Source organism: Dermacentor andersoni, chromosome 5 (genome assembly GCF_023375885.2).
Source record: "Dermacentor andersoni chromosome 5, qqDerAnde1_hic_scaffold, whole genome shotgun sequence".
Classification (NCBI taxonomy): Eukaryota; Metazoa; Arthropoda; class Arachnida; order Ixodida; family Ixodidae; genus Dermacentor; species Dermacentor andersoni.
The window spans coordinates 157,643,906-157,669,551 of record NC_092818.1 but is presented as its reverse complement, the minus strand read 5'-3'; the positions used below and the strand labels follow the sequence as shown (position 1 = coordinate 157,669,551).

Here is a 25,646-nt window from a genome sequence, read left to right as displayed (position 1 = left end):
TATTGCACATACAGTTAGCAACAGCCTTGGAAATCTACTGCTGTAGAGACTAGAATATAAAGGGTATAAAACAAGCATTGGGCTGCTACATTCATCGCCTTCAGTCTGTAAGCTTGCACATAATAAGATTGCAATGCAGAGAGAATGAATAAATGAAACGTACTTGCACTGTCTCCGCAGCTCTAACCAAAGTGCTGCATCGTCTACCCGCTCGCTGCTCACCTTTGGGGTCGAAATAGCGGCCGTCTGAGCTGTGCCTGCCGCCTCCGTGCCAATTGTAAACAAGTGAGGAAACACCGATTAGAAGGTGTTCAATGGTGGGCACTGTCACATGATCAAATATGGCAGTGCCCATGGGTATGGCACTGTAAAATTTCTGGACCCAAAAGTGCTGACAGAGAGTCCAGCCTTGGATTAGGCATATGAGACGCAAAAAGGACTTGAGGGTCATATACGTGTCCATAAGCGCTTCATCTTTCAGGTTTTAACTACCTGGTTTTTCTATTCTTTTGTGCACCCTTGTGTGTGAGTGTGTGTGTGTGTTTGTGTACATGAATGTTGTGTTAAACTGTTCGTGCTGAAGTTCTTGTATGATGCTAGAAAATGGACGTTTCCTGTTTCCAGTGCCCTTGGTGCTCTCAAGTTGTGCCAAATTCATTGAACAGTTTGGGATCGTGGATGGCATTTATAGGTTGTCTGGTGTGACATCCAATATCCAGAAGCTAAGGTGAGTCAAGGAAGGATAAAAAAAATCACATTTTTGTTAAAATATTTCCCATTGAGCTTTCTCTTGTAAAAATGACCTGAGACATTCTGTGCTTAAATTTTTAAAAAGTTGAGCCCAAATTCAGACCAGTAGTCTGTGAACAACACATCTGATTGAGAGGCAGTCAAGAATACTGCAGCACGGTGAGCATAAGCGTACTTTCTGGCATGCTCTCACCGATGTGGGCACAATTAGGAGCTTATAATTTTGTAAAAGGTCGGCTAGGCTGCATCCTTAAAGATAAAGAAGCATTACCTGATCTCGAAATAGAATACATAACAGGCTCTCGTGTGGTTACTTCCTGTGGTCACCATGTGAAGTGCCAGACCACATTGTGTTCAGTGATTCAAACTGTGTTTTCATTGCTGAATCAATTATGTCAATTTCAAAATTCATGTGTGCTAAAACATGCTTTAATGTTTAGCAATTTTAACCAAAGTTTGTATGCATGTACTGAAATGTGTGCTGAGCATATATTTCTGGGTTTCATATTAATCTGTAGCAGCACTCATAAGGCAACCTTAAGGAAAGCCCTCAATCTATGATAAAAACATGCGCACAAGAAAGAAGTTTTGATTTAAAATATTTTTTATTGTTTTTGAGTTGCAACACAAATTTTTTGCGTTGTATTGCATTCTTTGGCTCTACTAGCAGCAAATGGAGTTTTATAAAATGTGCTCCCATACCAGATAATATATCACAAGCATGTATGAACGAACAGGCGTTTCCAAGGTTAATGATATTTATGTAATTAAGGAAATGGAGGCTTCGCTAACTTTGGAGAAAATTTTTAAACAAGGATCACAACTCAACAAACTCTGCAAGTTTAATTCAGGCATCTTCATGATCATTGAGGCATTTTCATGTATACCCATATTCATCTGAACACGATTGATCAAGTCACTTTCATGTGGGGCATGAAGCCACCTGGCTAGCTGCCATGTCGAACAATTGTTTTGGTGTCTTGCCTATTGTTTCTCTCTTTCCAGTACATTAGAGAAACTCGCTGCAGAGGAATTAATAAGTATATGACTAGTTTTCCAGGCCTCTTAAAGAGAAAGGAATGGCAAATGCTTTAATGGATTTACAGAAAGTAAGCTTAAGTGATGGATTATGGCCTGGAATATCTGTCAGAATTTGTTCTGTACCAAGAGATTTGAAATACAGGGAAATGAACTAGCAATAACACATGTACTAAACTGTCTAACTTTACGTTAGTACTGCTTGTGGTATCAACACCAACACATCACAGTGTGCAGGTCTGAGGATCACTGAATTACAAACGCTGCTTTCAGTTTGCATCTTATCATACCATTGTTTCATGATAATGAAACATGCATGTTTCATGCATCTTTCATACTATTGTTTCCATTGTTTCATACTATTGTTACATGAAAAGCAATGCATGTCACTTTTGTTCATAAAGAATTGTTTCTTGACTGCAGCATTTATATTTATTGCGTCTAGAGCTCTGCTGGAGCATCGTTGTGCAAACATTTTGTTTTTCTCTTTGTTGCAGGGTAACCTTTGATGAAGACAGAGTGCCAGACCTGAATGAGGAGGAGATCCGCCAGGACATACATTGTGTGGCCTCTCTGCTGAAGATGTACTTTCGAGAACTGCCCAACCCGCTACTTACGTACCAGCTTTATGACAAGTTTGTTGTAAGTGAAAGGCTTGCTCTGTGGGGATTTTATTGCATACTATGCGAAAGTTCGGCATAACTGGCACTCAGACTCGCACATCTCTTCAGGCAGAGCACAATGGGCATGCATTTGTCTTGCAGCATGAAGTGTCACAGTTGGCATGGAAACGATGGAGCTTGCAAGTGCTTGGTCATGTCGTTCTTCTAATGTCCCTTGCGTTTTTGCACTGCAGGAGTAATGGATCACTAGCCATTTCTGCCTGGTGCATTGCTAGAAGTTAGGCAGCTTGTCAATTGAGCAACGTTAGCACCATTGAGTGCTACCCAGCATCTCTGTGTATGTTGGTCTCCACACATAGCTACCTCTGCTAGTTCCTTTTCCACACTGCGTGGGGTTTCACTAGAAGATAAAAACTGTGAGTCAGGCAAAGGCACAAGGGCTCACCCAGGACTCGCGCTCACGCACACTATCTCATCCCCTTTGGTACTTTGAGTGGTTGCTTCGATATGCAAGACTGCACGGAAGCTAAAATGGAACTGTGAGTACTTGAAAAGAGACTGCTATAGTTAGAATCAACCCAAGTGCCAGATGGAAACTAAGTTTCATTTATTGTGCCACACGACAACCACTCCAAAAAATATTCAACCTTCAGTTTAACTCCCAGGCAGCAACAGTATGCTTTACTGAGCTTGTTCTCGATAGATTGTTATCTTCCTATTCAACATCAAACAAGGTTTTGTAAGAGAGTAGCATTTTGTCTCGTCACTAGTGCTACTGCAAGCATCATCGGCTGTTATGTTTTCCCATATCATGCAGTCTTTTCTTAGTGGTCTCTTAAAAAATGTGTTAACAGGCGTGCAGTAATGTGCTCAAGCGTGCACCAAGAGGGGGGGGGGGGGGGTGTAGGTGTGGTGGGTGCACATGAGTGTTTGTCTCGCCTGCCCTCCACTACACAAAGGCTGAAAAGGCTTTGTAGAGCTGAGATGGTCTTGGCTTCCCATGTGTTTAGTGTTGGATGTCACGAAATCTTGAGTTTTGGAGACGCGTTGAAACGAGAGGCAGGCGAAGCGTTTGCTGTCCTCTGCCTGCGCTTTTCATGATAGCGTCGTCCCACTGCAAGCTACCTTAGCAGCCATAGGAGAGGAGTGGATGTGAAAGCATCGCAGGCTTTGCCCGATAACTCCGAAAATTTTGCGGCCCCTTCTCTGTAAGAAAAATTTGTCGGCAACTGCACTTACTTGCCTAAAAGGTGGAAATTCAATGTTGCGAAATTTCGATATAAGGAAGTAAAGGACTGATTTTATGGACTTTGATTATATCAAGCTTTAACATTATTTGCTCCCAGCAGTGAGGCTTGTTTGAAAAATGCATTCACGCAGGGGCACAGGCATCTGATGTTGGGATGCACCATATTCATAGACATTGCCGTTGTCCAATGCAGGGGCTACAAACCATGAATGCATGACACAGTGACTGTGGGCGTGAACCACAACTTTGTGGCGCATACAGTCATGAGTCTTCCAATTATGAATCCTGAAAACGTTGTAGATATCCTTAATGTTAGTTGCAAGTATGTGTGCCTCTTGTATCCTGCGACACCATGCCTATCAGTATGATTGATTGGACTGTTGGTGCCAAGAGTGTGATATCCCCTGGAGAGAGCATTATAGAGAGTTTTAGCACATGTGGTATTCCGCTAATCACGGGCAGATCCAGTGGAATACTGGTTGAGCTTGAGTGAAAACATGAGTGGGCTGTAGTGCTCAGATCTTTCACATTCTTTTCACATTGCTGGATGGGCCGTTCTGCCCATCCAGCAAAACGGCCAGTCTGCCTGCATTTAGTGGAATACCGGACATACTAAAACTCTCTATTGTCAACTTCATAGGCGCTATCTAGTGGTACCATACATATTTTGACAAGGCCACTCATATTCGCCTACATTCAAAACAACTGACTACCCCACACTTTCTGGATTCTAATGACCCACAAAATTATATTGGTATCAGTAGTGACGGTATTACTGTGCATTGGTATCGATGGTAAGGGGGTATTCTCACATTCTTCCCTCGTGACAGCTAGTTTTTGAGATGCTGTTCATTGAGATTCTGCGCCTCTGGTCAAGGATGCAGGCACTGTTGTTTGAGACGCTACGGCTCTCAGAATAATTTCTATTGGTTATGCATCCCATTCTCACCTCCAACTCGCTCAGGGAGACATTGTCTTTCATCGACGTCAACTAAAAGATCAATAGCCTTCCAAATTTTTTTAGGACCTTTATTCTTTGAATCACAGGACAAGAAAACTTGTAGATGATATGTAATTTTATGTAGCTATTTTCAAGTATGAGGCCCTTTCTAGTTAAGTTTTCTGAGAAAGTTTGTGAAAGTCTGTTTCTTCAGATTTTGCTGCACGGGGTATCAGTGGCTTCTGCATGATTCTAAGAGGCCAACACCACCAAGCTTATTGCTCTAGCTGTCCTAGAACTAGAGTTGTGGGAATTTAAAGAAACCTTCCAGAAAGACACTCTTCAGGGTGTCAACTTCGTAGTGAAAGTAATACCAACTGACACAGCTTTTCAGAGTTGTGGAAACTATGCCAAGTGCTTCTTGCACATAAAAGGATGACACTTAGGAAGTATGAAAGTTGGAAAATTTAATATAATTTTATTAATAGGCACTAATGTTGGTCCCAAATCTAGACCTGTTGTCATCAACGCTATCATGATGTCATGACACAGAACAAAATTTGCCAGTAGCAGTAACGCTAGGTAGAGTGGAGTTGCTAATGGCATTGCACGTAAGAGTCATCACTTGATCGCTTGGGAAAAGGCTGCATTGCTTAATAATCATTGTTAATAAAGAAACACTACTACCAGACTGCTGCCCAAATCTCTGCTGATGCAGACAACGCCAGACGCTGTTAACAGGACGGACTGAAGCGTGCCTTAACTTTATGCCCATTCATTACGTCATATACTGTGCACTCAAATGAACAACGGCACTATGCCTGATGCATTGTGAACGAGGAACCTGTACAGGTTCTGAAGCAACAAATTTTTTATTTTGGCATGGTCGATGATCTTAATTTTTCATTAATACAACATGCTACCTGACCAGATGAGCTTTCGTCGAACTCTGGACTACGAGAAAGTAAACAAGGGTGCCGCATGCCTTTCATCTAGATGCACTCATTTGTTGCAGCTGCTGCGATCACACGGAGTGAGTCGGTGTATCAGGATGTCAGCACGCATCCACCTCCTCGGTGCTGATGCTAAAACTGGCTCATAGGGTACTAAAACTGGTTCTTAGCAACAATTATATAGAAAATAATTTTGGACGCAGTGGCACTCTCCAGTAGATTAATTTAAAAAAAAAGAAACTGTGGATCCCACACATGTGGGAATTGGATATAAGTGAATGTTACTTGATGCTTACTGAAATGCCTTCAGTTCTTCTTCACTTCACTGTAGCTCAACACTCCTCACTGAATGCACACTCTGGTCCCATTTATTTGACTTCAGTTCTTTCACCACTCTTGGCTGCCTTCGGTGACGAACTTCTTCACTTCTCTGTAGCCGGCTTCTTCACTTTTTGCTTCTTGTTCTGCTTGTCTATTTAGGCGCATACCCAATCTGCATAATTGGTCAAGAATGTTCATTGTGAGCCCAGAGACACATGCCCATTTGCACGAACCCAGTGTCCAAAGTTGTCTATTTGGACATATACCCAATTTCATATATTCAGTGGCGCAAGTTATTGCCTAACCAGCAGCCAGTACTCGCAAAGTGTGTGTGTGTGTGGGGGGGGGGGGAGATAGAGAGAAGAGAGCTCTGCCTTAAAGAAATGACGAGTCAAAATTTTCATGCTAGTATAGTAGACATTTAGCCCTTTCTTTGCCGCTGACGATTATAGCCATCATGAGAAAACGCACCTCATAGTGTGAATCAGAAGCAAGTATGTCTGCCAGCTTGCTCCTTGTTTCAGTTTATGACAGTGGATGGCAGTGCCTGTCAATGTTAGTGGCATTGTGTGTAGTTTTTACCTTAGTTGTGGGCTACTTGAGCATTTGCATTAGGGACATGGCTGCCTGTGCATCATAGTTCTGAGAAATTACTGGGAAATTTAGTAAAAATTTTCACAATTTCCTGCAGTAGAGAAAGCGTTAGAATTGTCATGCAATTCCTTTAATTAATCCTTTCTGTGCCATGTCTCTCACTGGCCTTTCTTATTCTGTGTCACAGGCGGCCATGCAGCTTCAGGGCAACAACCAGTTACTACGCATCCGGGAGGTGGTGAAGGAGCTTCCGCCACCCCACTACCGCACTCTCGAAACGCTGGTGCGCCATTTGGCAGTGGTGGCTGCCCACGGAGACCGCACTGGCATGACAGCCAAGAATGTCGCCATCGTCTGGGCACCCAACCTGCTCAGGTCAGTGCTCGCGACGTCATAGGAACCATTGTGAAGTAAACAATAGAGACTTTTAGCATGTCCGCTATTACGGCAAACCGGGGCGGTTTGGCCGGATTACCAGATGGTCGGGGGTGTAAACGTGAGTGGCCGGAGCAGTGCAGCCGCCCGGTGTTGTAGAGCTCAGTCAGACAAAGACAGAGCTAAAATTGCAGTAACCTACTTTATTCTGCTTCGCTGCTGGTGCAAACTTTCGGCAGCGGCGTAATTGTGTTCACAATTACGCCACTGTCGAAAACTTACATCCTAGCTAAGAAGAATATAGTAATTGGCTCTATGTTTAGGTGGTTGAGCTTTGCACCACCAGCTGGCGCCACCAATCTGACCGCTCACATTTACGCCCCCGACCATCCGGTAATCTGCCCAAACCGCCCCGGTTTGCTGGAATAGCAGACACGCTAAAAGTCTCTATTGTCTCCACCAAAGGTGTAACAAGGCATTATTAACGTCTTCTATTTATCACCTGCAGGCTATCGTGATACTACAGTCAAACCTGGTTATATTGAACTCGCCAAGAAACACGTACCAGTTTGATATAAGGCATAATTCCATATAAACTTTTAAAGAATTCGACATCATAAAAGCACATACCATTTGTGACAGCACCTTGTTGATGAAATGAATTTACTTTTGATTTATTGTGGCATGAAATAGTTGTGAATCGTCTTCTGCATCAATATCTTTGTTGCCCAGAAAAGCATGCATTTTTCAACGGTGTCCAAGGACTCTGAGCAGTTGAGGCAGCAGCCTTCCACGTTTGCGCAGAAGCGCCGGTACAGGGCAAGCGTATGCATCACGTTGGAGCTGGTGGACACAGGATCCGAGTTGTCCTCACTGTTCACTTCACTCGTGTCCTGATAAACGTTGGCGATAAAGTTCTTGTTCTCAAGCTCTCTGATGTCGTGGCACCTCCGTCCACGGATGTACACTTGTTGACTATTGACCCGTAAACAGCTTCTGGAAATGCTCACAGCTTGCTCTATACTTAGTGCAAACTGCCGACAGCTTTTTTTGCACCTGTCAGAACACTTTTCACTGTTGTCATTGGCAATACGGCAACCAGCTCGATGGATGCAGTTTGGGTTGTTTCCTTCTTGTCAGCCCAGGGTGCTGTGGCAATGTCAGATTTCCTTTCTCTCTGCGCTCAACTCGATAATTTGCAACTTCACGGTGAATGGCAGATTCTGCCACGTTGCGTTAGCTATTCGAAACCAAAGGCAACACGTGGGAAAACAACCCAGTGAACTGAGCCTGTCCTGCCCTGCAGCAAGCGACCAGGATTTTTAAGCGAGAATGTTACTTGGCTTATTGTGCCACCCCGCCATCATCAGAAAGCCGTGGTAGAAAAACTGCACACAAATTACATCATGTTCATCTAACTAAAAGATAAAAGTGGCCATGGTGAGGATCAATCCTCTGCCCCACCACCACTGCAACCGCTTCGCAAACGTGCATGCTAACCACTGCACCACCGTTGCATTGCGCCACCGTTGCAATAGGCGACAGTAATGAATATCTGTAAGGGGTCTTGAACCACTTTTTATCGAAGTGGAGAAAGGCATTTGAAGTGAAAATAGGCTATATCATAAATACTTTGTCACAAAAAGTACTTCAATGTGTTTAGCAGAAGTGGAGTTATTGGCAATCAGACATGGCCTCCACTGCACTCCCGTTCCTTCTTTATTGCCTTGCACTGCGAAGGCTACATTGAGAAGCCTTCATTGAGAAGCCTGCACTCAACCCGGTCCTGTAGTATAAGCTTACATTATAAGTGGTCCGAGCTGTATTTTCAGTTTTAGTATCAAAAAGGTCTCTCTTTGAGAGCTTTTTGTGAAGCATCCATTCATATTTCACAAGTAAGGTTTTCCACGGGAGCTGCTCAACCTCTGCGCTATCTGAAAATAGGTTCTTACGGGGCCCAAAATTTTGTTGCAGCTGGCCTTTGAGGAGGACGGTTAGGGACAGGAATTATGGGAAAGGTGTCATCTGACAGTGTGGAGCAGTGACTTGCAGTTAGTTGTCATGTAGCAAGCATGGGAGTGGACTGCCAAATCCTTGGCCACTAGGTGGTACCAGCACACACCTGGCCCCGACTCAGCTGGAGCCCTTGCAATGTTATTTGGCGCAATTAATAGATACAGACACAAAAACCACGGTAAAAAATGAAAGGGCTCTTTTTAAAGACTAAATACTAAATTTGCTTAGGCATTATGTCACTGACAGGGGAGCCCGGTTTGAAGTGTTGTGAGCAAAAGATTACAGATTTTAACATCTGCCACAGGCAGTGGGTCTATAGGCAGTTGGCAAGTTTTCCTGCTGCTGCTGCAGCTCAGTGCATGCGTAGTTTCTGAACGTACAGGGATTACAAGGTCAAGAGCATGCTATCGTGATTGGAACTCGGAGGATGTTATGCACATGCTTTCCTAGTCAACCCTGTTGCCTGTAAATGTGAAATACTCAGCAATAGCTTTTGTAGATGGCTTTCCTTTCCTGATATCTTAGCACTGTTGTTTCATACTTGTTTCCAAGTCCACCTGGGTAAGGCTTTTCTGCAGTTTGCATGGGGAATCTTGTAAACTTTGCCTAGGAATCATCCCTTAGCTGTACGGTGTGGCTCTACAATTTGCTGCTCATGGCATAAATTCAGGGGTCTTACCCTAGTTTCCGAGAAGCCATGGGTGCCACACGTGGCTTTATTTGAGTTTCATAAGCACCTGAATCTGTGTGTACACATGTCCTTGCCACTAACTTCTGCACTGTTCAGAGAGACGGATAGTTTTGCTTGACCATAAAACAACCTAAATGACTTTGTTCACCAGAAAACAGCAGAGATGGGCAATACTGGTGGAGACATCACATTAAGTGTTTGTTTGCCAACATTTGTCAACATTTGTTACTGTTTTGCTATTCTACTTCTAACACCGTGATTTGTACATCTTATCTTTTGCCGGTAAATACTTTCTTGCCCATTCTCCAGCCCCTTTATTCCTTAGTATACCTAACAAGCTCTGAACATTCTTGTAGCACCCCCTGCATGCAGTGTTCCAAACTGGAAACTGTGATGCGTATGTATGAGTAAAAAATATAGTAAGCAGTGCTTGGCTGAGGCTACAGGTAATTTCTTGTTAAAAAAGCAACAAAATGGTGCACTTCACGGGACAGAACATTCAGCAGATTTATGTAACCTTTCCCAAGCATACAACCAAAGGCAGTGACAGCTTATAACTGGCACTCCCCACCGCTTCCCCGATCTACCGTCGTTCCTATTCTTCCAGAGCTCAGGAAACACGCCAGGTCCACTCTTCCACCACCTTTTTGTCATGCTGCTCCTTTGTGAAGGCTTTTTTTTTTGTTGTTGTTGGAGCCATTAGGGGGAATCGGATCCTACGAAAAGTGCAACCAATTTTGTACATACACCTGACATTGGACATCATGCCACTACCAGAGCACTCTCATTTGCTGACACGACATAAGACAACCCCTGCCTGTTCAATGGCTCCTTGGCTCGTTGTCAGCCCCCTGCAGTAGCTGCAGGTTCTGGTGCGCTATCTCATTCTACCTAAACCTTCATTTATATAGCGATAATTGTCCCAGCGACATTTTCAAACCACCGGGATGATTTAGAGGAGCTGGTGGAGCTGCGCACAAGTTTCAACTTGCATGTTCTTCCCTTCTTCTCGTAGCAATTGCTTATTGATTTTTGTAACACCCTGCATTACCTGTAGCATGTGTTATGCAGTTTCTTGACCTTTAATTATTACTAGTTGCTTTTAAATTTTTAACCAAAGTGCTTTTGTGACTTTCACCAGTACTTAGACAAATGCTTCTCTGCCAACTTCAGTTTCTCACCCCAATATCAAACTGAGTTTGAGCATTGAAAATGCTCAAGCTCAGTTTGAAAATGGCGTGCCATAGACTGGACACAACTGGAGAAAAACCACTAGAGTGTAACCTGAACAGCTGACACTGTTAAAGTGCTACAAAGCCTGCTGCTATAATCTTCAATTCTGTAATTCACAATTATCAGATCTTAAGTAACAATTTAAAGCCTTTGTTGAGCTTAGTATGTTGATGGCGAACTGTATTAGGCAGCATCTTTTGAGAAATTTAGGTTTCCAAAAAAAACCTGGATTTGTGTTGTGGTGAAACCTAATTAGGCCTTTCTAACTCTATGTTCCACAGATTTGGTGTAGCTCTGGCGTGCATACTTATATTTTTTTTTTCTTGAGAACCACCTAAATAATGTGTCAGATTTGCATTTGTGCTGTGGTATTTGGCAAATGCTGCAGGTCCAAGGATCTGGAGGTGGCGAGCGTTGGTGCCCTGCACGTCATAGGTGTCCAGGCGGTGCTGACCGAGTACCTCATCTGCTACGTTGATCTCATCTTCAACGACAAGATGCCGACTTATCCAAGCAGCCCTGAATCCGTAGAGAGTGAGTCTAACTTTAATTCTCATTTTCCCAGTTTTCAATAGCTTAGTGATCTTCACCTGGGTTCACAGTCGCCCGCTTTGAGGGACACTTTCAGTATTGTGCATCATAACCAGTGCTACCTGGTCCAAAACCAGCCGATCATCAAGTGCTGAATGGAATCCCTTCAGAATGCAGCTATTCGCACACTGAATTGAAGATTTTCCCTTTACCCTTTGTTGGATGGTAAGACATACTGTTCCTTCTTGTTTCAGCTTCAAGTACCGTAGAGCTTCCATCACATCTCTTTATTTAGCTCTGTTTCTATGTGGCCAACAAATACTTATTGTTTCATGTTTGTGCTAAGACAGAATCCTATTGCCTAGTGGCCACGCTTCTTCAGTCTTAGGCAGATTTGATGTATTTGATGACACATTTACGACAAATGCCACATTATGCTTGAATTTTTATAATTTAGATGTCTAATAAATACTAAAAGATATGGAGAATTGGAATTTATCTTGTGTCCTTTTGGAAAGGGGAGTGCTAAATTGGTACGGAGATAAGCAGAGAAGATGAACAGGAAAGATGCCTGTTCCCTGCTTTTTAATGCGTAAGCATTCTTTGGCAAGTACCCCAGCAAAATGTGTACGTCACCCGAAAAGTGTAATGCCTTGCATCTGCACAAAAATGCGTAATTTGCGAAGTTAAGACATTTAATCGCTGTAATAGTGTAAATTTAGACGATTAGTAGCTTTTATGAGCAATAGGGAACAATTGAAACCAAAAATAAAAATAAAAGATTGATCAGAGAGAAAACCCATTAGTCAGGCTGCCTTGAAACTTTACTTTTCCGCATTGCGGGTGTGTGTGCAGAGAAGCCTGCTGTGTGGGGCTGCTGAGTACAACTGATTGATATATGTGATAATAGTTTAATAATAATAATAAATTGGCAGCATTCAAAAAAAGAACACTGGTTACGTCATCGCCGCATCAAAATCATAACAAAAAGGAAAAAGAGGAAATAGTGTAAAAGAAAAAAGAGGGGGGGGGGGGGAAATAGCAGCCGTGGTGAAACCGCTTGTGACGGCATTCTAGCTCAATTGATACGATCGCTTTGAAGGGGCCATGCAGCTTCCTGGCACATCATCTCCACACCATTCAGTACATGGATTTCCTTTCTTTGGCACCGGAAAAGCGATGGGTAGACATGCATGAGCTAGGAAAAGCAAGTAAGCAAAAGCGAAGTGACAGCCGAGCCCAAGAATGCTTATGCATTAGTAGACAATTCTCAGAATTTCTGTAGCATATTTTTGATACCATGTTACATAAGATGTTGTATCAACTAGCCCAGCAATTGACTATCTTGTGTCCTTTCTTTTTCTTTTTTTTTTTTTACAGGCACTCCTCGAAGGGGCAGCAGGCCCAAGTCTCTGGCCATCTCCACCCCCACCAAGCTGCTTTCGCTAGAAGAGGCTCGCTCACGGGCGCTGTCATCAAACTTGCCTGGCAACCCACAGCAGAAGTACATCGACGTGGGTGGTGGACCCGATAGTCTGCCAGCCAAGTACCACACAGTCATTGAGCTGCCCCATGGGTGAGCAAACAGCACAACACCGCATTTGTGTTTAGCTTCTACATTTATGAGCTTTCTTGTTAATTAATTAGCTTTCTTGCATATTGTGCAGAAAGGATAGTTGGGGGGATGGGTATGTACCAAGTGTTTCCTGAGTAGGAACACCATGTATACATGACTCTTCCAGCTAAACCACTGGCAATAAAATTTCGCACAGAGGTAGCATTTTACGGTATAATTGAACACCACGTTTTAAAAGCGTTAACGTGCCTGTTACATCCGGGTGCACATTAAACTGAAGGGCATGTTAAAATTGGCCAAATACTGCCAAATGTAGCAGCAATGTGTTTGAGCAGCTTTTTCTGCCTCTTGTTTAACTCAACCCACCAGATAATTGGTATATCAATTTTGTCAGTCCTGTCGGGGTTGAATTAATGGAAGTCAACTGGACTTTTTTATATCTGATAATTTGTTCTCTTCTCGTTTTGTTATATGGAGGTTCAACTGTATTTCAATCATTATTGAGGCATGAAAAGAAATAAAAGGATGAGGAACATTCACAGCTGTAGGCCTCCAAGGTACCGTAAGCTGTCACTGTCTCTTGTCCATAATTTTCCCGGACAAGCTACTGGCTTTCTATAGAAGCAGGAACAAAAGAACATGTTTGAGTAGTTGGGCCTCACGAGAGATGAGTCACCAACTTCCATCTCATTGCTTTTGCAGCTCTTCATATATTCAATTAATGCTAGAGTTGGTAGCTACACTACTTTCACTGCCACATCCTAACATCATGCACACAATGCCATGTGTCACTCCATCAACGTGTACTTGTGTAAGTGAAATTAGATTTGTCGTCGTAATCGTGTGACTCTGGCTGATTGTCTTGTCTCTGTCTGTTGGTGCAGAAAACGAGGCAGTGGCAAACTTAAGAAGTCCCCGATGGGATGGAAGTCGTTCTTCGCACGTGGCTGGCACTCGGGCAGCACCAGAGAGAAGGACAAGCACGGACCGGGCCTGCGCAAGGCCAGCACTGGGTCGTTGCCTCACCATCAGAGCCTGCCAATACAGGTGAGGGCAGGTGCAGGGGCTAGGGAAGGGCTAGGGAAGGGCTAGGGAAGGGCTAGGGAAGGGAAGGGCTAGGGTGCAGGTGCAGTTCTAGGGAAGCTGGCCCACACAGCTTCACCTTTGTGTCACTGGTGAGTCTGCCGACCAATCGTGCAGAGTCTTTGAGATCCCCATGTGAGGCCATTTTCAGTCTTGTGTTGGCATATTTGAAGCAAGAATGGCAACACACAATAAATGAATACGTATTTAGGCACTTCTAATGCAGACTTCCTTTCCTAAGAAAATAAGTATGAAAATTGCGTATGCATTATAATTTGATACAAAACTGCAACTGCATTGCACTCGAAGCATTGACAACAACTTCCTGTCACAACCATCATTGCCACCATTGTCATCACAACGTGGCCACAAAGCAAGCTTTTGCATAGGTTGGCGATAATGATGCGCCATTTTCATTATAAAAGGTAATTGAAGACTGACATTATTTTATCTGCTAGCTTGTGCTAACAGATTCGTCATGTGCTTTCAGCTTTTTCTAATCTTGTCTGCATTGCAGGATGAATTGACAAAGTGGTGTAAGTTTAGGCATAGTCCACCACGTCATTTGAAATGGCTGCAGAGTTGTTCAAGAAATGCAGAATATTAGACACAAGTGTGATTATGAAAAGCATTAAGTGTAAACAACATTCCATTCAGTAAAGGCAGACTCTGCAGGTTTATATTAGAGGTGTCAAAATTTCAGTCTTGAAGCGGATTTGAATAACGAAAACCAAATGCGAATCAAATGGAATATTTTTAAAATACAAATACAGTGAAACCTTGTTAAACCATATTTGGCCGGAGCTCGGAAAAAGTATGTGCTAAACGGTAGTACTACTTAACCGAAGTAGCACGAGATCACCCACTTACCTGTCAAAAACGGAACTCGGAGAGAGTGCGAGGAAAGGGGAAAGAACATGCAGTATTTATTCACTTCGCGTGAGAAAAGTGTTATTTTTGTTTGATGCTGCAGCGGCCTAGCAGCGATGACAGCGGCCTCAAATTTACTGAAGCTGCGAGCCAGCTTTTCAGCCAGCCTCCTCTCCTCTGCTAACACTCGCATGGCAGACTCTTCGTTGGTGTTGTATGTTCACATGCACGCGGGTGGTAGCGCTGCAGAAGTCGCAGGGCGCCTATTTCATTGCGGAACGTAACGCGCAGATTCTGCCTCCGTCGGGCCTGAATCACCCGTGCTGTCGCTTTCCGTGTCGTCCTCATCACTGTCGCTAGTCAACACTTCGGCAACAACAGAGGCAACGATGGCGAAAAGTCTAACCTCATAGCCAACATCTCTTCACGGTCGCAGCAGCACTGCCGAGCAACTTCTTCGCATTCCAAATGCCGTACACTTTAGTCAACAGTAGATCCCTGTCACGTGCCAGCGCCGACTTCTTCAGGCCGCGTTCGATAGCATGAACAATGTGTAATTTTTCTTCTATGCTGAGGACCCGGCGTCTTTTTATCCGAGCTTTGGCATGACACGAGTCCTTGTTTGCACCATGCCACAATGCTCTCTGGCATGGCGCCGAAATGATGTTGATATTGATGTGGCTTCACGCGCAAATGCGCAGGGCGCTTGGAGGCCATTGTTCTGATCTCTGAGGCTTGTTGTTCTGCCGGGCCGCCCGACGGAGACAACGCACCGCCGTGTTTGCGCGATGAAAAGTGGAAACACTACGTGTTAACCAATACGTACGCAGTAAGCTGGTACGGTTTATGTGGATACAAAACACATTATGTTCAATGGCTGCTGAGTCAGGGATTTGACTTTACTACTTTTAAAACGAAACTACTGTTTAAGTGGCTACGGTTTAACGAGGTTTTACTGTACTATTGTGTTGCAGAAATGCAATTTTTTTCACCAACCAGAGGCATGAAAAAAAGAAAGTTTATTGCGCAGTAAATAATTTACAGGAAAATTATGCTTTGTGGTCAAGAACATTCTCTAGAACACCACCTTTTCTTGACAGTATCATAACTGCGATTATTTAATGTTGTCATGAAGGAAGGATAGCTGCTCAATATGTTCGGGGAGCAGCGACATCCTCCTGCATCTAACAATTTCTTCACACACCGAAAAGAGCGGCTCACTGGGCACACTAGTGTCTGGTATCAGCAGGTCTCTTTTTGCAAGCCGAGCCAACAGTGGGCACCATGCTACACCACCACTCACATAGATCTGTCTGCGCAAAATTTCATTATGCACATATTTCAACCTGTGCTTGTTGCATTGAAAATTGCTGCCAGAAACAAGTAAATATGGTTACTGGTTGATGAACTTATCAGTCTTTCTACAGTGCTGACTTGGAAGGAACATCTTAACAACTTTTGATTGTCGAGTACGTATCTGGGTCCCTTGGTGTTGAAATTTTTCTTGCTTCTTCTAAACTCAAGTTTTTAATCCAGTTTGCCATTGAAGCATCCTGGTGGTACTCAGCTGCTTCAAAACGAGCGTCTAAAAGCATTGCCAAGCTTGCCACTTGGCCAGATATGTAGTTTGTAAACCGTGTTTTTAGGCACTTAGCCAATTAGTAGCAGACAGAGGTTTCCACCTGGTGGCTGGTGTTTTCTAGATCCATTAAGAGCACAGTGCGAGGGCTTGAGCTGGTTGTGTCAGGTAGCTATCGTAAGCACAGTCACAGCACCCCTTCTTACTTCTTATGGGATTCACTGCAATATTTTGCAAGATTTGCCACATAAAACAGCTGTGATCTGGGGAAGCTGATATAAAGAACCAACAAAAGCAATTCTTGGAGGATCGAATATTTCAGATCGTAACAGCATCTCTCGAATCGAATCGATTAATAACATATCTGGATCGAATATTCACACACTAGTTCATATCTTTTTCTAAATGCAAGAAAAGAAACTATGCTACATCTTGCTTGCTTTAAAATAGGGTATGCATCATGTTTCTTTCAGTGAACCCATGAAAACTGATTGCACAAAGGAATCGGGTAAATGCTGCCATCTAAAGCAGTGACACATTTGAGATTTTTCCTACCTCTTTTATTTCATTCGACCTGCTGGATAATTTTATTGATCAACTTCATCAGCTCATTCATAGCAAGCAGTGTCACTGTTTGGTGAGGTGAGAATGAAATGGTCACTAAGGAAGGCAAATTTGCCATTATTCAGTGGTTTAGCATACTGATATATAATTCAAAAAATCTTGCCGTTTATTTATGATCCAGTAATAGTATAGATGATTTCCTAGGCCTTCAGAACATGCATAATCACACTGCATAAGTATAACACAGCACTACGTTACAAAGCAAGAGCTGTTGGATGTGTAAAATGTGGCATATCACTTACCATATTTACTCGACTCTAACGTGCACTTTTTTTCCGATAAAGCGGGTACAAAAATTGCGTGCGCATTTGAATCGAGTACGACTTTAAATCTGCATTACCACATCGCCATCGGCATTTCAACATGGCCGCCTTGTACGCGCTTTGAGCCTAGCTGCCGTAGCTTCCTCCATGTGCTGCAGTACGTGTGCTTAGGCAATGCTTCCTTTGGCTTAGGTTAGTGCACCGTCCATCTTCCTGTTTTCTGCGTTTGCTCTATCAGCATAAAAGTGCCGACTGCAAAGACATGCCGAGTTCATCACGATGCGGCAATTAAAAGGAAAGTGATCACATGTGTGGTGACGGACGGAAATCGGGCCGCATCATGGGCGTTCGCAGTTCCCGAAACTTGCATGCGGGACTTGCACAAACAGGAGATGTGTTCTACACTGGCGGCTGCTACGTACTGCGCGGTCGCGCGGCCACTATCTTGAAAGTGATCTGTACCGGAGACAAGAGTCTACACATCTAGGTGCACTGCACTGTGTTCTCGTAGCTTAGTTCGAATTGAAGCGAGAGGCCACACAAAGGTCAGTTCCCTCGCTCCTGCTACCGCACTTCCTCGCTCCAGCGTTCTGATATAGAGCTTCCGCGGTCATTGAGTGAGATGTGTTTATGTTTGCTGGTGCGCACGTGGTGCCATGCTTGTTAATTTAGTCGGGAAGCAAATGTTTAAAAGTTTATATGGCCGATAAACTACTATCCTTACTTTTCATATAGCTGTCTAATAATTTGCTATCGTAATTGATGCTTTGCCTTTCGAGCGAAACTGCAACTTTTTTTATTTATCGCAACTTCAGTGCATTGGAAGTAAATCCTTGTTTTTTCCAAATGAGAGAGTTTTATTTCTGTATGAAAGAACGAGGTGTGCGGTGCTGTAAGGAACTTCTTTTTTTAGGTCACGGCAAGTGGGTGCATTTTACATCCGAGAGCGCCCCCCCCCCCTTTTTTTTGCTCGCGGAAAACGGGTGCGCGTTACAATCAAGTAAATACAGTATGTTTGCATGTTTTGTGGCTGACAGCGACAGCTGTTCCATGCTTAGTCATGATGATAGCAAAGGATCCTTCATACTCATCACTAGTTAATGATGTGCTAATCGGTAGTGCCTCCTGTCCTCATCATTGTTGGCTCTTGTCGTATAGATAACAACTGTTTTGAGCACCCCATTATAAATAAGTGCAACTTGTTTACAGGCTAGCTAACTTTTATACATTCTTGTTCATTTCTTTTTGTGCAGGACAAAGCACTTACAGAGGCAGACCTTACACACAGTGCGTCCAAGCAGCTTAGGAGTGTCAAGAGCGCCGAGTCACTCATCTCCAGTGGTGGACACTCGGGCCGAAACTCTGATGTTCTGGACTCTTGCAATTCGTCTTCAGGTATGTACTAGTGGCTGATTCTTGCAGCGTGCTTCTGGGTTTATTGAGTCAGCCGCTTAGCTGCCACAACTTGCCTGACGACTTTGCCTATTACTGTGCCTGCTAGGCAAAGTTGGTAGTGCGCACCACTGCATAGAATGCAGTCAACATCAGGTTTTTCAGACTCCCTAGGGACTACAAGAACATCAGAAAACTTGGGCAGTCCGAAAGTACGAATGCGTGCTCTTTACTGTCCTGGAAGGCTCAATTCACCACAGCCTTGTTCGAAATAGCTGTGAAGGCCTGCCAGTACAGTATAACCTCACTGATACATTCTTTGTTCATATGTTTTCCCAGCTAAAACATTGCTAAAGTCTGGTTCCTGTAATGTTTGAGAGCTTTATACGTTGCAACTTCAGCATATGCAGTCGAGCCCACCTATAAAAATAGCGGATACAGTCGAACCCGACTATATCGAACCCGTTTACATCGAATTATTCTATATATCGAACAATTTCTGGTCACGGTATAGTTAGAACGAGTATATATAGCAAAAATTACGCTTACATCGAACAAATATTGCAGTGACTCCCGATATATCGAACGTCAAGCGGCGGAAAAGTGCCCCCAGAAGTTGGCTTTCCCTCGCGGTAGCGGGGAAACCCGGCGGCGCGGCTCCATCCAACCGCTCTCCCTACCGTGACCGCGCTGCCTCGGGCTGTTCAGGCGAGCCGTCGACACTCCCCCTGTCGCGCATAGTGGAGTCTATTAGGCCACATCCTCCCTCTTTCTCTATCATCTTTCACTTGCCACCGCCTCTCCCCTGACGACGCTTCGCCGTGCTCCCTCACGGTTTGCAGAATCAAGCGTCCTTCCTTTCTTTAGATCACTATCTAGCGACACTCCCCAGCAAAAAATTATCCTGGCCCGCCTACAGCGCTTGCTCAGACAGCCAATCAGAGGCTCTTGTGCTCTCTTCGTGCAAGATGGTGAAAGTGCGAGTTGTCTGGCTGCTTCTCTGGTTTATCGTGTTTGCGCCTTGTGGGCCTTCTCCCGTCGTGAAGCTCGAAATCATAAATCGCGTCGAACGCGATGAGAAGTTGGATGTCCCCGCAGCGTGCAAGATTCCGAGGAGCACTCTCGGCACGATTAGGGCTAAAGTGGCCAGACTCGCAACCCGGTGCCCATGGCGCCCGACGCGTACGCACGGCCGTGTACGAGGGGTTCTTCATACGTGCCGGTTTCCGCGTGCTCGGTGAGGACTGTAAATTCTGATGAATGCGACGAAGCCGTTGCCGGTGTTGCCGAAGTTTGGAGCGAGCTGTCAAAATTTTCGGGACGAGTTTGTGAGTGCAGATGATGGTGTCGCGACCACGGTAGAGCCCGGAAACGAAGACTACATCGCCGACATCGTACCGAGCACAAATGAAAGTAGGCACATTGAGGAAAGCAACTACGGTCCTTTGCCCACATCCTCCGAAGTGATTGGTGCACTCCCATTAGTCCGGCGCTCCAGCGCGAATGCGGAAGGTTGCGGCCTCAGCTGCTCCGACTCCTTAGACAACGTGGGGAAGTGCGTGCGTCGCAGGCAGCGAAATTGCCCAAGCAGAAAAAAATGCAGGACTAATTTATGCCAAACTAAGCTAGTTTCGTTAATAAAGTGATTTTATAAATGGTATGTGCTTTTATGACATCCAATTATGTAGCAGACTTATATCGAATTATGCTCTATATCGAACTGATAGGCGTTTTTTTGCGAGTTCGATATAGCCGGGTTTGACTGTATAATGAGCAGCCGCAGCAACGTGAACCTTTGCATGCATTCTTTGGTAAAATAAACTGCTTAAAACGATGTTCACGTGGTGCATTATCGGTTATAACAATTAAACCTGGCTACTGGGTGTCTATGTGGAAAGGGAGGGGGGGAAACATCTCAAGCTGCCACACACACATGCATGCTGCCAGGCAGTAAAGCAATGAGACATCTTGGAAAAGAAAAAGAAAAAAATATTGGGTAGGCTGTCTTAGGTACACAGCCACAGTAGGTTACGTGAAGCATCTTGTGTGTGCTGCAGAAGGTGTGTGAGCACAAGGGTTACATTTGGAATGGCTTCTTTCCTCTACAAAACGATGTGAAAGTAAGGCATGTGGGCAGTACGGTTGCAATGATATAAGCATTGCCAGTCTTGCGCATCTCTCCCCCCTCTCTATTTCGTCCCTCTGAAACCCGAGTAGACGGCCACCTAACAAAAGGAGAAATCGGCTGTGTGGTTGTAGGTGATCCGTGGCTGCGCCTTTGGCTTTTTCTGCGTGTGTTCAGTCATCTTCATTGTGTCCAGGTGTTGCGTCCCTCCCAGCCATGTGGTCCCAGCGCGCATATGGTTTCCGCACTTTGTTGTCTTGCTGCCGAAGCACAAAACGGCTCATCAGCCCACGAATTATCAGCAATGCACTAAGTGGTCGCCAGTGAAAAATAAACATATAACTGTACCACTGGAGACAAAGAGGAGCATCCAGAAGGACCACAATGACGGTCAAAAAGTCTATGACCACATGAAAAAGCGTGGATTTTCACAACAGATGATGTCAATCTAGTATCGGCAAGGGGCTTATCTTCATTGCATAATGATTGGTCTTGTGTTAATTTCTGTCTAAGTAAAATGTTTTATTGCATTTCTTCATTGCGTGCAACCCAGTTAAAACAATAATTGGTTATAACAATGGAATTTTCTTGGCACTTGAATATTGTTATGGTCGAACCCGGATATACCAAACCGCATACTGTATAACGAATTACGGTGTCTATCAAAGAGCTGTAAAATCCTCTTGAAAATCCCATGCAAATGTGTAGGGCTTGTGCACGTGTATGTAGAATGCCCGTCCACCAGCACAATCGATATATCGAACGCGGCACCATGCCAAAGACCTCAAAGTGCACTTCGTTGTGCACTCTGAGGTCTTCTGGTGCCTGTAGGTGGAGAGGAGAATTGCGTGCACGAGAAAGTATGGAGGAGCGCGCTGAGTGTGCGACAAAGCAACGCCACCTAGAGGAAAGTCTACGTGGCACTGAGCGAAGGGGAGAAGGACAAACGAGGTGAAGCATCGTGGCGACCCATACACTTGTGCATCACTTGCATTGACGAAGAGAAACGTCGCTAACCTTCTTCTTTTTTTTTTTTTCGCTTCTTGCATCTTGCGCGCCTCGTGTGGGCAATCAGATGAGCACCGTAGAGCTGTTCGGCTAGCCCGCATACTACCTCGAACGTCAACATTCCTTCTTTCTGATCTTCGTACCTTCGTTGCGTGGGTTGAGTGCCTATTTGTGGTGTCATTTTCTGTAAGCGATGGCCGCTGCAATTGTAAAGAAAAGAATCAACTTGGACATTGCAATGAAGTTGAAAGTGATCCAACTTATTGAGGCAGGCTAGAAGTCCACGGTAGCAGATAACTTTGGCATTCCGCAGAACACATTGAGCATGTTTCTGAATACAGTTGACTCACGTTACAGCAGACCCTGATAGTCCGCCAAAAAATGTCCGTTCTACCTGAAGTCCGTAATATCTGAAACGCCTCACTTCGAAACTTTCATTGTGATGTCTAACAACTTTATTGCAAAGAGTGAGTGACAAACTTCCAAATAAAAAACAAACACAATAAGTCGCAGTTTCGCCCGAAAAACGGAGCATCGATTGCGACAGCAAATTATGCAAGATAAGCACGGCAGCAGCAGCAGCAGCAGATTGAGTGAATTGACCTTGGTACTGTCTCTCGCTTCAATGCGAACTAAACGTCACAAGCACAGTGCATATGAAGCTACTGGCACTGGGCCCACTTTGTCCACACTGCAGATTGCTTTGAAAATGAGGCCCATGCAGGTGCGCACTTTGTCCACATAGCAGATTGTTTTCAGGATAAGGCACCCGCACAAGTGCGCACCTTGTCCGCACCGCAGATCACTTTCAGAATACCGCGGCCGTGCTGTAAACAGAAGCCACCAGAGTAGAACCCCCTCTTTCTCTTTCTCAAGTCTTCTCCCCCCTCGTGTTTCGCACGCTAAAGAAGACGGTGCGTTTCCATCTCGCCATCGTCCCCCTCGCGCACGCAATATTGAGCTGCAATCGTCGACTGACCCTCGCAAGTGAGATGTCAGCCCGTGTCGGCACAGCAAAAGTCCTTTTTATACGGCTCATTTTGACAAAACTTACCGCTAATTTTGACCGCTGTAGCCGACAGTCCGTTGTAACACGGTCTGTTAAAAGTGAACTTCATTGCATTAATAAAATAGGTAAAACAAACTAAGGCTTAAATATGATCCATTATATCTGAAAGCCTGCTGTACGCGGGTTCGTTGTATGAGCGTAGACTGTGTATATCTACCTAGTGTATCACTTTCTTGCCATCCCCTTCAGATTCAATATATGAGAGTTCGACTGTATAACTGGGTTTAACATTATTTATAAAAATATAAAATGTGCCCTCTATAACATAAAAAATTTATAAGGAAAACATCAGCGGCACTAGACAACCTAGCTGTGTACTTGTGACCACCGCCAACATGCGCTTTTGATACGCCATGGCATTGGCGGGTTTTACTTTATGGCTCTGCTTGCATGACTACGCACTATTTGGCCATACAGTCAAGTGAAAACAGCGATATTTTGGTTTTAAACTTTTAATAAATCGTTGGCCCAGTCGTCCGCCATGTGTTATGCCTCCTCAAAGCCAAGTCTATCCAGTAGTTGTCAAGTGCACCCCAAACTACAAGTCAAGCCAAGCCAAGCTGCTAAGTCTTTGAAGGTTGCATCAACTGTCTGTCGTGTGAGCATGTGCGAGTTTATTTGAGTGTGCATTGTTCATTTACCTGTTAAGTAGCGACATTGGTGTTAAGTAGTTACATGATCCTAGGCAACCTCTTAAAGTAGTCTCATGTGGCACTAACTCCGCCCTTGAAATCCGCAACGACAAGGGCGATGATTAATGAGGGAAACGTCGGTCAGCAACTGTTGCAAAGAAACCTGCAATCATTCCGCCACTGCAGCTCAGTCGACTTCTGTAGTTCTACCAGGGGATGAAGTTAAGGTGCATACGTTTGACTGCGCTTTCATCTATCTATAGCAACATCATGACAATGGTTGAAATGCACACTGAGCAACTTGCAGACAAGCACATGTGCACACGTGTTGGCAAGCTTGGCCCGTATTCACTTCCGGGGGACCGCTTTCGAAAATGAGTAACTGTGCACAAATGACATAGGGTGGGCTGAACTTCTGGTTCAGCCGCACTCAGCACAGCATTCTCCGTATTATGCCAAAATGCTACGCGCATGATGACGTCGTGTGTGAAGAAATGCTATGCACTCGATGATAAACTTTCACTTTCGTAGCATTGGATGTGTCGATGGGCGGCAGCGATTCTGGCACTATACGACGGCGTGGTTGGTACTGTGCCGAGAATGCTTGTGCTCATAGACGCCAGTGCATTTCGTGCTAGTCATGTGAAATTGAAGGTATCCCCAAAAGTGACCGTCCGAGAATATGGCACACCTTTATTGGGCCATTAGTGGAATAAATAAACTCATTCTTTGCTGAATCCAACATTTCAAACTCCCGATTATTTGAAATTGTAGGTGGTCCCCGCTGAATTTGAATCAGCTGTCAGCAACTCTAAACCATGTAGAGGCTGAGCCATGCATAGTGTTTTTGTTTTAATACATAACAGCAGGTTCACTGGACTTTAACAGCATGTTTGCGTAATATGTTTCCTGTTTATTATGTTTCCTTCTCGTGGTTATGTGAACAACATATTAGAAGGGTTCTGCTGCACACCTGTTAGGTGTATCAATGCTTGTACTGTGACAGGAGGTGGCAGGTGCGCATCTATATTAAGGGACACATATAATGTGTCGTGACAGTGGACCCTTTTCACTATTAGTGTGCTTGACCACAATGCATTGCGTATGCTTGACCGTGTAACATTGCTTACTACAGTGAAGCTGAAATTTGGGAATAGGCATTAATGGCTGCTTCTTAAGAGGACGCTTTAGCTTGGGTGCTCCTATCCAAATACATGTAAAAGGAGAATTCGTTTTTCTCGGCTACCAAAGCACCAAATTTGACAAGGTTTGTTGCATTTAAAATAAAAACATAAAATCTTGTGACTTTTGGTTTTCAATTGTTGATTTAGGTCGTCAGTTTTTTACTAAAAATGGGCAAGAATTGCAAATTTTCAGAAAACGACACTATCAAGTTTACAACTCTGTAGCTCTGCAGTGAAAAATAACACAATTCTGTGAACTGCATCTAATAGCACATCTAAAGCGGACAAAATTGATATGTCACACATGAATCTAAAAAAATTGAGTAATATGAAAATACAGCTTTTGCAGACCCCTTGTACACAACCTAACAAATTCATGTAAGCTATAAATTGACATATAGTATTTGTCCGCTTTAAATGGTCTAATGGAGGCCGTTCACAGAACCGCGATATCTGTTCTTAATGCAGAGCTATTTATTTGTAAACTTCGACCTTCTATTCTTTTCGAACTTTCGAATTTTTACAAATCTTTCTAAAAAAAATTCAGGCCCTAAATAGAAATTCTGCTTCCAACAGTCGCTAGAATTTAACTTTCTCTCTCAAATGCAACAAATTTCATTAAAGTCGGTCCAGGGGTTATCTCAGAAACACGTTTCTGCGTTTTACATGTATTTGAATAGGCCGCGTCGGAGTTGGGCCCGAGCTAAGCCTCCCTCTTAAATCCTTGCTGGGCTTTCCACTCTTGGAAGCCAACAGTAAAGTTGACGCAGGTGGAGTTAGCACCATTGCTCACAGCGACAAATCCTTTCAATGAAAAACGTGGCACCGAACAGCAGGAAGCTTGGTAGTGAACGTTGAGGCAGCTATACCTAACATTGCAAAGCGCATGGCAGCACAAAATGACCACACAACCACGCACCAAACACC

At 44.1% G+C, this 25,646-nt stretch overlaps 1 protein-coding gene across 4 annotated transcripts in view; it reads left to right on the top strand.

Moving 5' to 3' along the window:
- Positions 1-25,646, top strand: part of CdGAPr (GTPase-activating protein CdGAPr) — a 269,494-nt gene that overhangs the window by 238,160 nt on the left and 5,688 nt on the right. For all 4 annotated transcript variants that reach the window (XM_050178971.3, XM_050178972.3, XM_050178970.3 and 1 more), the window contains 7 exons: positions 625-727; positions 2,286-2,430; positions 6,656-6,843; positions 11,172-11,317; positions 12,695-12,890; positions 13,775-13,937; positions 18,563-18,704. In XM_050178971.3, the coding sequence (XP_050034928.2) occupies positions 625-727; positions 2,286-2,430; positions 6,656-6,843; positions 11,172-11,317; positions 12,695-12,890; positions 13,775-13,937; positions 18,563-18,704 (1,083 nt within the window). The remainder of the gene's footprint in view (positions 1-624; positions 728-2,285; positions 2,431-6,655; positions 6,844-11,171; positions 11,318-12,694; positions 12,891-13,774; positions 13,938-18,562; positions 18,705-25,646) is intronic.